This window comes from Syzygium oleosum, unplaced genomic scaffold (assembly GCF_021117445.2).
Source record: "Syzygium oleosum isolate NSW1041296 unplaced genomic scaffold, Sole_v2.1 Sole_v2.03, whole genome shotgun sequence".
NCBI classification, from domain to species: Eukaryota; Viridiplantae; Streptophyta; class Magnoliopsida; order Myrtales; family Myrtaceae; genus Syzygium; species Syzygium oleosum.
The window spans coordinates 19,194,284-19,206,163 of NW_026607487.1; the positions used below are offsets into that span (position 1 = coordinate 19,194,284).

At 42.3% G+C, this 11,880-nt stretch overlaps 2 protein-coding genes across 2 annotated transcripts; one reads left to right on the top strand and one right to left on the bottom strand.

Annotated features, from left to right (window-relative positions):
• Window positions 1-251: 251 nt before the first annotated feature.
• On the top strand, window positions 252-4,700 carry LOC115671995 (uncharacterized). The gene is made up of 5 exons (XM_030593725.2): window positions 252-535; window positions 2,395-2,758; window positions 3,409-3,479; window positions 4,112-4,210; window positions 4,288-4,700. Exons 1-5 carry the CDS (start codon window positions 338-340, stop codon window positions 4,387-4,389), a joined length of 834 nt encoding a protein of 277 aa, XP_030449585.1. The 5' UTR covers window positions 252-337; the 3' UTR covers window positions 4,390-4,700.
• Window positions 4,701-6,528: 1,828 nt separating this feature from the next.
• Window positions 6,529-11,489, bottom strand: LOC115671853 (E3 ubiquitin-protein ligase ORTHRUS 2). The gene is made up of 9 exons (XM_030593507.2): window positions 10,867-11,489; window positions 9,661-10,193; window positions 9,086-9,211; window positions 8,423-8,522; window positions 8,274-8,335; window positions 8,092-8,194; window positions 7,879-8,017; window positions 7,558-7,775; window positions 6,529-7,270 (listed from the first exon to the last, which is right to left on the bottom strand). Exons 1-9 carry the CDS (start codon window positions 11,323-11,325, stop codon window positions 6,761-6,763), a joined length of 2,250 nt encoding a protein of 749 aa, XP_030449367.2. The 5' UTR covers window positions 11,326-11,489; the 3' UTR covers window positions 6,529-6,760.
• Window positions 11,490-11,880: the final 391 nt, after the last annotated feature.

Below are 11,880 nucleotides of genomic sequence, written 5' to 3' on the forward strand. Positions count from 1 at the left end.
ATGTGCCGAACACGGGGAACCAAAGTCATCCTCTTACATCCGGCGGTACGTCAATTCTAACTACTCCGATGTTTTTCTTCTTCTTGGTTGCGTCTTGATATGTAACAGGAGTCGACTTACACTTCCTCGGTCCAATCAAATAAAGGCCTTCATTAGGCCCATAAAGGATCGTGCTTTGGGTCCGAGCCCAATCCTCTACTGACCACAGAATTCACATCTCCAACACTCCAAGAAAACAGCTACAGTGTCATGATATCTCTATATGTCTGTCTAGCGTCCGTATCGTTCTTTCCTGGAGCTCAAGTTCTGGTCTTGCTCGCGTTTGAGTTCATCGGACATGGCGTCGAGAGCGATGCCCGCCGCTCTCTTGCACACCCCTCTTCCGCCGAAACCAAAGCCACTTGCTTCCGCGAGAACTGGGAAAGTTCGACATGGGTCCGTGACGTGCAAGGCGCTCAGCGACAGCTCGCCCAATCCGACGGTCTATCGGGGCGTTTACGGTCCCTGGACCGTCGATCCCGCCGACGTCAGAGAGGTGCTTGAACCCCTTTCCTGCTCTTCTTCGTCTTTAACTCGTATGCGGGTCATCAATCAGTTCGTGAAATTTCGGTCTGTTCGTCCGGACATGTGTTGGTCCCCCGTGGTGTTCTTAGCTGACGGGATTAGTATGTGATTTCGCTTTGACTAATTTGTTTGTTCATATTGGAATGTCTTGTATTAGTTTGAGCTTCATGGTTCTTGTTGGGTGTTCTTAGCTGATGCTAGTAGTCTGGGATTTTGCTTCGACTCATTATTAGTTGTGAATGTCCTGCATTAGTTTGAGCTTAGTGGTGTTTTGGGCTCAAGAAGCTGTTGGGAAGCTTAGCTGATAATCTGTTTTGGTGGCTGATGCTCCCACTGAAATCTCATCTTTTCTTTATCATCTGGCACTTTCCGAATTCATTTGGGACGGGAAATTGGTGAAGAAATTTTATTGAAGAGAGTTGGAGACAATACATGCGGCTTGGCTTGTCCAGCCGGTGCCATCTTATTTGTTTGCACAAAGCAGGAAGTTAATTTATTTTTTCTGTCTGGAGGAAGTTAATTGAATTGTTCACCTTTTCCTTTATTGAGTTCTCTTTGGAATTTCCTACAGGACCTGTGATTTTCACGAAGCAAGAAAAAATTGCAAATACTAGTCCTGTGGCTGTCCCATGATAATAATGAATAATAAGAGGTTGTTCTCTGGTTTTCACTTCTAAGGCAACTTAATTGTAATCCACGAAAAGGAGGTTTAGTTGCCTTTGAATTTCAAATCACTTGTCATTTTAGCCTGTTATGTTAGTCAATTGCAATCATTCCCAGCTGTTTCGATAAGGTCATAAAGATGAGCAGCCATTGGCACCCCGAATTATTTTCAGATTCCTAAGTTTGACCTAGAGTTAGCTGAGAGTTGATCGTAATCTGGCCGATTATATACAAGGCTCGAATAATATTTTAAACATTAAAAATGAGATTGTAAGGTCGAAAGACAAAAAGTTGTGTTCTCAGCAGAATGGTCAGAATTTTCAATGCATATGTCCGGGGGCGGATCTGGGCCATTTATCGGCAGAGCTTTCTACTAAAAGTGCATGTACATAATCATTTAATATTTGAGAAGATATGCATAAAATGTCAAAAGCATGTGCAAAATTCTAAGCAAGAGTATCAAGAATTATGGAGGCTCAACAAATAAAATATCATGGCTACAGTTGAGTCTTTTGCTACATTAAGGAAATAAATCATATAGTCGTACCCTTTTTAACAATCCTCAACTTCTATTTATGTCTTCAATGCATTTTGGTGTGGTTGATGAACTTGCACTTGTCTCGATGAATATAAATGACCAAACAATCATTTATTAGTTGATTTTGCAATGGATATGGAGATGATTCGTCATATTAGTCATAGCTAAAAATATTCTTTTCGTTTTGTACACTGGTGTAAGAACTTGCAAAATTCGTGTGGGCTTTATAGTTGTCAATTGTCTGCTAAAACTTGAGCTTTACAGTCCCTAATGACATCAATATAGTGCTGCCAGAAACATGGAAGGGCCAATAATGACTTCTAGCTCATGCTTACTTAGAAAATCAATAGAAATACAGGAGGAGAAGTTAATTAAGGGGCACTTGCTGTTTGTGAACAGACTTACCAGAAAGGAGAGTTCAAATATCAAAGAAGTTTTCTCAAGTCAATTATAGGGGCAGCCCCCGCATTCATCCATGAATATTACATTATAACTCTGATAAATACTTATACTTATCTAGCCCCATCTATATAAGGATTGTACAACCTAGCTAGGCAAAGTTTTGTGCCTGTTTTTCTTGTACTTCGATCTGCACCCAAGATTTTCAGTACCCCATTGATTTCTATCAGGTGATATTGTACAGATCTGGGTTGGTGACCGCTGCCACATCCTTTGTGACTGCTTCTTCGACTATGTTTTTACCTGAAGATTCTTGGGTGAGTGAGATACTCAGGCAGAATCTTGATTTACTCTATACCCTTGGAGCTGGTGGATTGGGCTTATCATTGCTGTTGATTCACATCTATGTTACTGAGATTAAACGCACTCTTCAAGCTCTATGGGCACTTGGTGTCGTCAGTTCTTTGGCAACATATGTGTGCCTCGCTCAACCATCTGGAGAGAGCTTGGTACAATATGTTGCCGATAATCCAACAGCAGTATGGTTTGTTGGTCCTCTCTTTGCTGCTCTCACGGGACTTGTTTTTAAGGAAGGTAACATCAAGGTTGCGTGCTGTTCTTTTCCAATTACTTATCTCTTATTTAGTTCAGATTCCATGGGGTAGTGTAAATTACTGAGGGTCCGTTCATACTTACCGTCAAGTTTCCCTAATTTCAGATAGTTAACAGAAAAAGGGAAAATTAAGGATTTCTCCAGATAATGGCAGTGGCAAAAGGAGAAAGGTCATTTGAAAATAATAAATTGATGTCCTACTTCCTGCGTACAGTAGATTGACATGATTGCCATAACTTACCACTCCTTCATATAAAATGATTATGTGAATATCCGCGTCCCCATCCTGATCCACCAGCTGGTGGCTTCTCTTGACAAGCAATGATGTTTTTGACACACCTTCTCTAATCTTAGCACTACTTCCTCCAATTTATGTTTCACGGAGCATTTGAAAAATCTGAGACGTATATGAAATCGTAATCATCCTTACATCGTGATTTATTTTTCACGCATTGACATCAGTCTTCTATGAAGCACAGCTCAAGGTTGAGTAAAATTGAGACATGAGGTAGCATTCAAATAGAAAGCGTAAATAGTCGAAATATAATTTTTAGAATTTGTAGTTATCATCTTAAGATGATACCTTTTGATGTGTTAACTCTGTGTATTGATTATTCATATTCAAATGTAGGCCTCTGCTATGGAAAGCTGGAAGCTGGCATTCTCACATTCATTATTCCAACTGTTCTTCTTGGCCATCTGGTAACTCCTCTTAAGTTTAGATGCAGATATTTGGCTTTCTTTCTTTCATGTCAGTCATTACTATAATGCAGCATGAAAATCCTGCTGAAAATTGGTCCGGTTGCAAAATGGAACTTAGTCATCATTTTCTTCTTCTGGGTGCATGAGGGACTGACCTCACTTTTTGTCAATTCCTGTCTAAAACTTCCCATTTGTGCAGAATGCCTAGTTAGAGCATTCGGTCCTCATTTATGTACGTACATATGTGCAATGACATCATTAACATGTCTTTTGTGCTTTTATCAACTAGAAAAGGCAGGAGAAAAATATAATGATAGAGTATCTGGCATATAAATGTTGTTTATTGCCATGGCGTGGCATCACTACTATAATACGGGTCTTGTAAACATGTGTCCTGAGAGTACTAGTTAAGAGAAAACCACTTAAACTAGTAAGGGTGCGTGTTGACGCACTTGGAAAAGAAAGTCGCCCACCTCAAATAGAATAAATTAGATTTTCCAAAGCATTGTCAATGACTCTTAACGTGTGTCCAAGGGCACTCTTCAAGATTTTTCCTTATAAGATATATGGAGATTTACTTTTATTAGGATTTGGACAGATATTCAGACAATACGTTTTCGTGAAATTTACAGACCGGTTTGATGGATGATGGAGTAAAGGCGACTTTGTTGGGTTTCTGGATAGCCCTTTTCGTGATCTTTGCTGGAAGAAAGTTCACTCAGCCTATAAAGGTACGATCTAGTCAAAAACCATAATGGTGATGGGCGTACCTATTAGGAGTCTTCTGATATGTTTTCGGTATGTGTAGGATGACATTGGTGATAAATCTATCTTCATGTTCAACTCTCTTCCTGAAGATGAAAAGCAAGCTCTGGTCAAGAACTTGGAGCTGGAAAAGAATCGTAACTAGAGGGGCGGAGCGCGAAAATTGAAACCTATCCTCAAGTTTTGGCAACAATAGGGTACATAAGAATCAAGATGAATAACATGGACAAGAAGTTGGACTGCTCACAGAAATGTTTTGAAGATGTCTGCAATTAGTAGTTACGTCGTGCTTATACTGTAAGTCAGTGTCTTCCAGTACCATTTTGTTGGCTGGAAAAAGGAACAAAGCACTTAGGAAAAATGATGCACAATGTCAGTGTGGCTATATGTTTTGTTGAAATGATTAGTAGTGTCATCGTTTGCAATAAAATTTCTCTCCTTGCTCTTTTCGAGATCGATGAACTCTTCTTAAAGAGGAACGTCCTCAATGGTGTATTTCAATTCCTTACATTTTTTTCTTTTCCTTTTGTAGTTGTAGTGTTACTCTAATCACCTTCCCCTTGAACCAATGTCTGGGCTGCCAGAAAAGAAGGGGCATTGGTATTTCTAAGTTTCACCATGGGATCCATCGCCTATTGGTCTCTGTCTTCATGCAAAGCACAGTCCTTGCCGTAAAAACATTGTTGTCGACTTGCTATCAATGGAGGTTGAAGGTATGAGAAGGAGAACAACCAGTCACTCGTGCAATATTCCTGATTTCCCAGTAAAATAACACCCCTGCTATTCTTTTACATGCCTGCTACTGTCAAGGGTGAGTTTGGGTGTTCAAGCAGATGGCACGACAGTGACTACAATGTTTTGCGCCTCATGCCAATGCCAGATTCAGCATTGGCATAGCTGAACCGGACTTAATCTGTACTTCGATAGTGTGCGTAAAAAATTTGAAGTGTACTAAATAGATCTCGATCCTTGATTTTGGTGGGTCTTCCGGGAAAATGAAACCTGCATCGTAACACTACGGCTCACAGAGCGGCGGGTCTCCTGTGAAAGTGAAACCTAGAGATACTACAATGCAGACATGTACTTCGTACATTCAATGATGGCTTGAGCCTCCAGCGTGCACGGGCGCCTGGGCTCTGCACGTAAACTCTCTCATTTCCCTTGATCTTTTACTGACAAACGAGGACACTACACCATAATTCGCACAAAAATACCACACCGGAGAATTAGAACTTCGAAGTGCCCCCTCCTCAAACGGGGAGATTGCCTCAAATAAACCAACCGAGACATTCGACAATTCTAGTTATCCTCTCTCTTCTATCCCTTTAAATTCCTTTTGGCCATGAAGTTGCTCGGTCGGTACTACTTTACTCTCGGTCTCCTCAATCTTTTGCCACTTGTGAAGACATCAAAAAGGAGGCATTAGAGGAGGAGACACTACAAAAGTATGAACGACTCTTTGGATAGCTCACATTTTTGTCGATGAAATTCGAATTGAATTTCATTCGTGAAGAGTTAAGATATCATTTTGCTCTTTGAAATTCACGAACTTGTCCATCGATCATTTTTTACCTTAACCGGTAGAAAATGTTCGAGTTATAAAGCTGCACGACTTCATGCATCAATTGGCCGCCCGAAGGACAGAAATTGGCTCGGTCAGAAGGCTAAAGAAGCCTGACGAGAGAAGTTCAATTTGTACCAATACAAACTTGGCTTTTGCAGTACAATGGAATCCCATGCTGGAATGGCACCACCAAGCGAAATTTAGAAAACAACAAGAGAAGTTTCATCTGAGGCATCATTGATTAGGACTAAAATCATGGAGCAAAAACAAATGCGGGGGCCTGAGTCGCAAAGCGACCGGACTAGGAAATTGGGCTAACCGCGTTATTTACTACGTCACAACCCCTTATCCAACCGATGTAGGACTCCGTTTCATATAAAAAAAATTGTAGTCTCGAGTGCACCGGACCGATCAAGAGTCCATGTATACTTGAGACCACCGTATGCAGAGGCTCAAATTATTCGAACAGTTAATCGATATATCTGCTTCAGTGATTGACGGAGATCCATTCCAAGAGAAAATCTTCTACCATAAAGCACAAAGACAAAACAGCTCTTGACCCGTTAAAGGAAATGTCACTGCACACACGCAAAATCCACTGATTCCCTATTTTTGCAAAGCGAAAAGGCACTTTTGTATTGAAAATGATGTAATCTCTAGCTTGACAAGAATATCACCAGCACCTAAACAAGACTCTGTAGCCCACATTCTTGCCTTCAAAACAGGAAATAAACTTTTTATAGGAACCACCAAAAACAACAAAACACTAAGGTCCCTATACCTTTCATGATTTGTTCTTCACTATCCTGTCCTTAGACCACCCAAAGAAAGTAAGATCTAAAAGCATGATCAAGCTGTGCTTGGACCAATGAGGAGAGACATCTACAAACAATAAGTAAAAATATCCAACATGTTCAGATTCAAGGATAGGGAATTTGACCACAGCTAAAAATCAATTTGCTGCCGCCATTTTGACCCTCTTGCTCTTGGTTGCGACTCCAGCATCCAACTTCCCTGGACTAACTACATCATTGCAGTTCTTCCGTTTTCGGAGCAGCCTGGCATTACTCTCTGCCACAGCCATATTCGCCTCTTCATCTTCAGCATCTTCTTGCTGATTGAGGTCAACCTGAAGTTCAGCATCTGCAGCATCAGATTGGACAAGATCTGAAATGCAATTGCCAGGATTTTCAGCCTTCTGCTTGCAGGCTTCCTGCTTTTCAGTTTCAGCCTCCGGTTTCAACAGTATCTCAGTTTCCTCAGAGATTTCATCTTCTGCATCATCATTTTCCATATCTTCAGCATCATTTTCAACATCTTCAGCATCATTTTCCAAATTGTTCCGAGTGCCATCAGCTTCCTCACTTGACTCGGAGTTTTCATCCTCCTCCTCCTCCTCCTCCTCCTCCTCAAGTGCCTGTCGCTGAAGTGTTTCTATCACACCCATTAGCTCTCTGTTTACCTGTCATGGATGTCAAAGCCTCGTGAGCCTACCAACACAACAAAACAAATAAACCAGACACAGTGATAACGTAGAAATGCTTCAACCATTCCCATCCACTTGGTCATCAATTGGCTTTTAAACCTTTTCCTGTGGATGATCATTGATTCTGAAGCACATTTTAGGGCCTTCAAAATTTTAAAGCCATCCTATTATACAAGCTCCAATGTGAAAATGCCAAATGACACCATAGAAGTCACCCATCTCAAATAGGATAATGAAATCCTGAGAAAATAATTGCGCCGTACCTGTGGATTTTGAAGAAAATCAGAAATGTCAATTGAACATGATGGGCATTTCATTATATTCTTCTGCGCACGTAGCGTCCTTCTGCCTTCACAAGTCCTCTGTCTCATGAAACTTTGTCCAGCAAAGGCTCCCTCTAGACATGCTTTGCAGAAGTTATGCGCACATGGCGTAGTCAGAGGTAAATTCATCACATTCCGACATATTTGACAGCTAAATTCTGCATCATTGACCATCAATATATAAGTTTTCAATGAAGTAGGAATGAGTAAAGTATTATCACAAGTAATTCTCCAAAAACTGAAAAAACCATCAAATTTTACCTTTGAGGAGCTTCTCTCTGACTGACTTATGTGAGTGCTTCCTGCTTCTCCTCAGTCCCTTCCCATCCTCCATTCCCCAATTATAACTTTTCCTACTCCTAGGGGGAGGCTTCTTCCACATCCAGCAGCCCTTTTCCGCCTAAGAACAAAAATTCTCCATTTTACAGTCGACAAAACAAGCCAAAGAATGTGTATGAAAGTGAACAGACTTACATCATAATCCCAGGATGGAGGTTCTTTCCTCTCAGTAACATCTTTGGCACCTTTCAACTCCTTAACAATCGGGAGTGGCCTTGGTCGATCCCCATGATCATCACTTCACATCGATTTTGAAAACACAAATGTGTTATGGGAGGATGAAAACAAAGAAGGAAGAGAGAGTGCAAGATACTAACCTCGTCCAAGGGGCAGGATCATTATCACATCGTACAAAAAGATACCTGCATACCACGCGACCCTGGGACATAATAACTATCTGTTAACAATGAGACTAAAACAAAGCAATGTGTATTATGCAACAAGATCAATGTGCCAATAATCATACTTGGATCCCCACTTTACGCCAGCACTTCTCAATTCTGTATATACCATCATATCGCACCCCTGTTTCTGGAGCATAAGCAGAACGTTTTTCTTTGTGTGACCTGCCATCAAGGGAAATGTTAACCCATAGTGCAGCAAAACACTTCTTGAACAATACTGGGAAATGGAGAATTAACTCTAACATTCTCCTTCTTCAGAATGCAGTGTACTTTATGCAATGCAACAACTATCGAATTGGATTAGCCAAGGTAATGATTATGGAAGTTATGCAAACACATTAATGCTAATCCAAACATGGCTGTTCTTGTATATTGTGTCATTTAATACGAAAGATAGTCCTTTGCAGCAGATAAAATTCAAGGCAATGTCACAGAATCTATCCATATATGATCACCTCCATACAACCTGGTTCTTTCCTACCTGAAAACCTTAACCTATTATATCCACATATCAAACCATCTTTGGCCAAAAAAAAAATATCAATTATACAAAGGAATAACTGTGAATGTAAGTGCATTTCTATCCTTCATTAGCACTACAAAAAGCTGACATAAAATAACCAGTAAGGATCATGCACATCACCAATTTGCACAACATTTCTGGCAACGGCTAGTCCAGTAAGAAGAATCTGTCACTTTAGCAAGAATTAATGATGTGAACTCACCTCACTACTCGGACAGGATACCCTTTCTTGCAACTTACTCGTAATGCCTCATTCAACTTTTCGAACTTCTGATCCTTACATTGTTCCTTATTTGTTCTCCTGTTGCCAGTAAGGTCTCTTCCACCGCTATAAAGCAATCAAAATTATGGTCATCCATCATTGACACATTAATGGAAGATAGGAATAACAATCACTACAACATTACTCAAACAGGAAACAAATTGAGGGTGTGGTGCTTTCTCATCAGTGTCTGCTCAAGTTTCATTTTAGCGATCATGCAGTAAAAAAATATTTGCTAGTAAATAAATGTGTGTCAAAAGCAAAACCCTCACTAGGATTTCCTAAGCAATGAGCCCCAGCCACAACCTGGAACCCATCATTAGATTATTGATATTAAATTAAGTAAAAGCCAATAACTTCAGATAAAAAAAAAAAGGACTAGTCAACAAATGACAGACAGAGAGATTTGCTTCTCAGTGGTGGCCTAAGATTCTTAAACACTTTCCCTCATTGGGATGCAAGACAAGCTAGCAAATAGTCCAAAGAATAAAAAAAAAACAGCGGAAATGAAATACCTCCCTGTGTAGAGGAACCACTCGCCGTGATCCTCATCGTCTTGATAGCCCCCCGAAAGAGCCACAGACTGCGCACCATGCGTCGACTGCCCCGCAATCCCTGCAACATGAGGAAGGTGCACACCCCATTGTCTGCATTCCATCCTATCTTCCCAAGTCTCTCCAACCAACACACCCTGGTTTCTCTCTGGATCATTATCTGCAAGGATTGGACCAAAGTGATCCGGAGCAACGGTAACAAAGATCTTTCCACTACAAGCGTTGGCCTTTCCGGCCCTCTTTGCCCTCTCAGTAGTGAATGCCTTGTCAGGCCGGTTCTGGTTGTGGATAAAATGATAGACCTTGGCCTGTGCACTCTCACTGTTTGATTTTGACATCTTCGCCATTCTGATGGCTATAACAAGTGCAGAATTGATTCGAGGCTGGCTCGCCATCTTCGCCGGAATTTCATGGCGACAATTCGCGCAGGTGCGCTTCCCCTGCCCAATCCATTTCTGGAAACACTTCAAGCAGAAGTTGTGCCCGCAAGGCGTCTGTAACAGGATACAGAAAGCAGATTTTAGCATCAAATGGAACATGGTGTCCCTTTTTTTCTGATGGGTAAAACCAAGTCTCATTCATTACAAAATGACTGGGCTAAATTTGTTCGGCAACAAGTGCGACTCGTAAACAATGATCTTCAACGCTAACTTGCAACAATATGAGGTTAAAATTAGCCCAACAAACACGAGTGTGACTTGTTTAGTTGTACATAGAAAGGCGCCTGGCAATAGGCGAAATGTAAGCTACTACGGACAAGATTCAACCAACAGATTAGAGCAGTAGCACAAAACGACAAGGTCCTAAAACGACTGGAACTATAACCGATGCAGGAGAGTGAAAGAAATGGTGACTCGTGGGAATACAAAAAATAAAAAAGCCATCGATAGCTGAGAATCCGATGTTCGCCATTTACTGTACTCGATTGAGATGTAAAATCAATCCGCTAAAACACCTGGGCAACGAATAAACAACTACTTGTGAACGGATGCAACTTCAGATTAAACTGCTTAAGATAAAGCCAAAGACCAAAAAGAAAAAAAGAAAATGAAACGAAGCGAAACGGACTTCCGCGAGATATCGGTAACCGCAATGAACAACCAGAAACAACTCCATTGAGCTTCACGAAGCGATAAGATCAAACAGACTGGGAAAAAAGAGGCTCACCGTGACCGGCCTCTCCGGCAGCTGCATGCAAAACGAGCAGTTCAAGCTCCCGTCGAGAATGTCGAGCACGCCATTGCCCTTCTCCTTCCGGTCCTCGCCCTCGGCGGCCCCCGCGCCGCCGCTCAGGAGCTCCTGCCGACGCTTCGCCTTCTCCAGCTCGCTCAGCGAATCGTCCGTCTCGATCGCGCGGATCGCCGCCAGCAGATCGCCGGAGGCCCCCGCCCCGGCCGCGATCGCGACGGGCTTCGGGGGCTCGGGCCCGGCGACGAGCAGGAGGGAGCAGTCGGGGCACTCCCACTGGACGGCGTCAGCCATGGTCGGGGGCCGTGAGGAGAGGCAGGCGACGTGCCAGGGCGTCGCGCAGGTCCTGCACGTGAGGGCTTCGTCGGCCGACGGCTTCCCCTTGCAGACCATGCAAATGCCGTCGCCGTCGCAGGGGAGGTCGCTAACGTGCGCCATGGCCAGCGGGGAGCAGGATAAGCCGGAGGCGAGACGGAGGTTTTTTGAAGTTCGAACGAGAGAGAGAGAGAGAGAGAGAGAGAGAGAGGAAGAGGGAGAGAGAGAAACGGGAGGGGGGCAAATCAGAGAGCGACAGAGTATGAAGCGGTTGAGTAAGGAGAGGAGAGGATTGGTCATGGGGTCAAGTGAAAGTGGAGGCAATATTTAAAGGAGAGAGACGGACAGTGGGAAGGCGATGGTGATCCGAAAAATAGCAAATTATTAAATGCCCCGAAATTAATTAAAAACCCAAAAAAAAAGAAAAATCGAAATTCATTCGGGGAAATAAAAATCGGGCGGGGTTCCTCGAAATTCAGAATTCGCGGAGGACCGATTTTGAATTTTTCCCTCTTACGGCCCCCCTCACGCCCTGTATGGGAAAACCATTTTTTTCTTTTTCTGCCGTTTCCCAAAATGCAAGCTCCTCCTCCTCCTGTTTTGGGGAGGTGGGTTTTTTTTTTGCTCTTTTTACTGAAAATGACCCGTGGCAGGAAAATGTATGGGAAATTCCATAAA

What these genes read in the sequence shown, in the direction of transcription:
- LOC115671995 (XM_030593725.2), top strand. Translation starts at nt 338, where the DNA reads ATGGCGTCGAGAGCGATGCCCGCCGCTCTCTTGCACACCCCTCTTCCG. An exon ending in CTGTTCTTCTTGGCCATCTG is followed by an intron (nt 3,480 to 4,111) that starts GTAACTCCTCTT and finishes TGAAATTTACAG; the next exon opens with ACCGGTTTGATGGATGATGG. An exon ending in AGTTCACTCAGCCTATAAAG is followed by an intron (nt 4,211 to 4,287) that starts GTACGATCTAGT and finishes CGGTATGTGTAG; the next exon opens with GATGACATTGGTGATAAATC.
- LOC115671853 (XM_030593507.2), bottom strand. Translation starts at nt 11,325, where the DNA reads ATGGCGCACGTTAGCGACCTCCCCTGCGACGGCGACGGCATTTGCATG. An exon ending in GATCCTGCCCCTTGGACGAG is followed by an intron (nt 8,195 to 8,273) that starts GTTAGTATCTTG and finishes ATCGATGTGAAG; the next exon opens with TGATGATCATGGGGATCGAC. An exon ending in CAGAGAGAAGCTCCTCAAAG is followed by an intron (nt 7,776 to 7,878) that starts GTAAAATTTGAT and finishes TCAATGATGCAG; the next exon opens with AATTTAGCTGTCAAATATGT.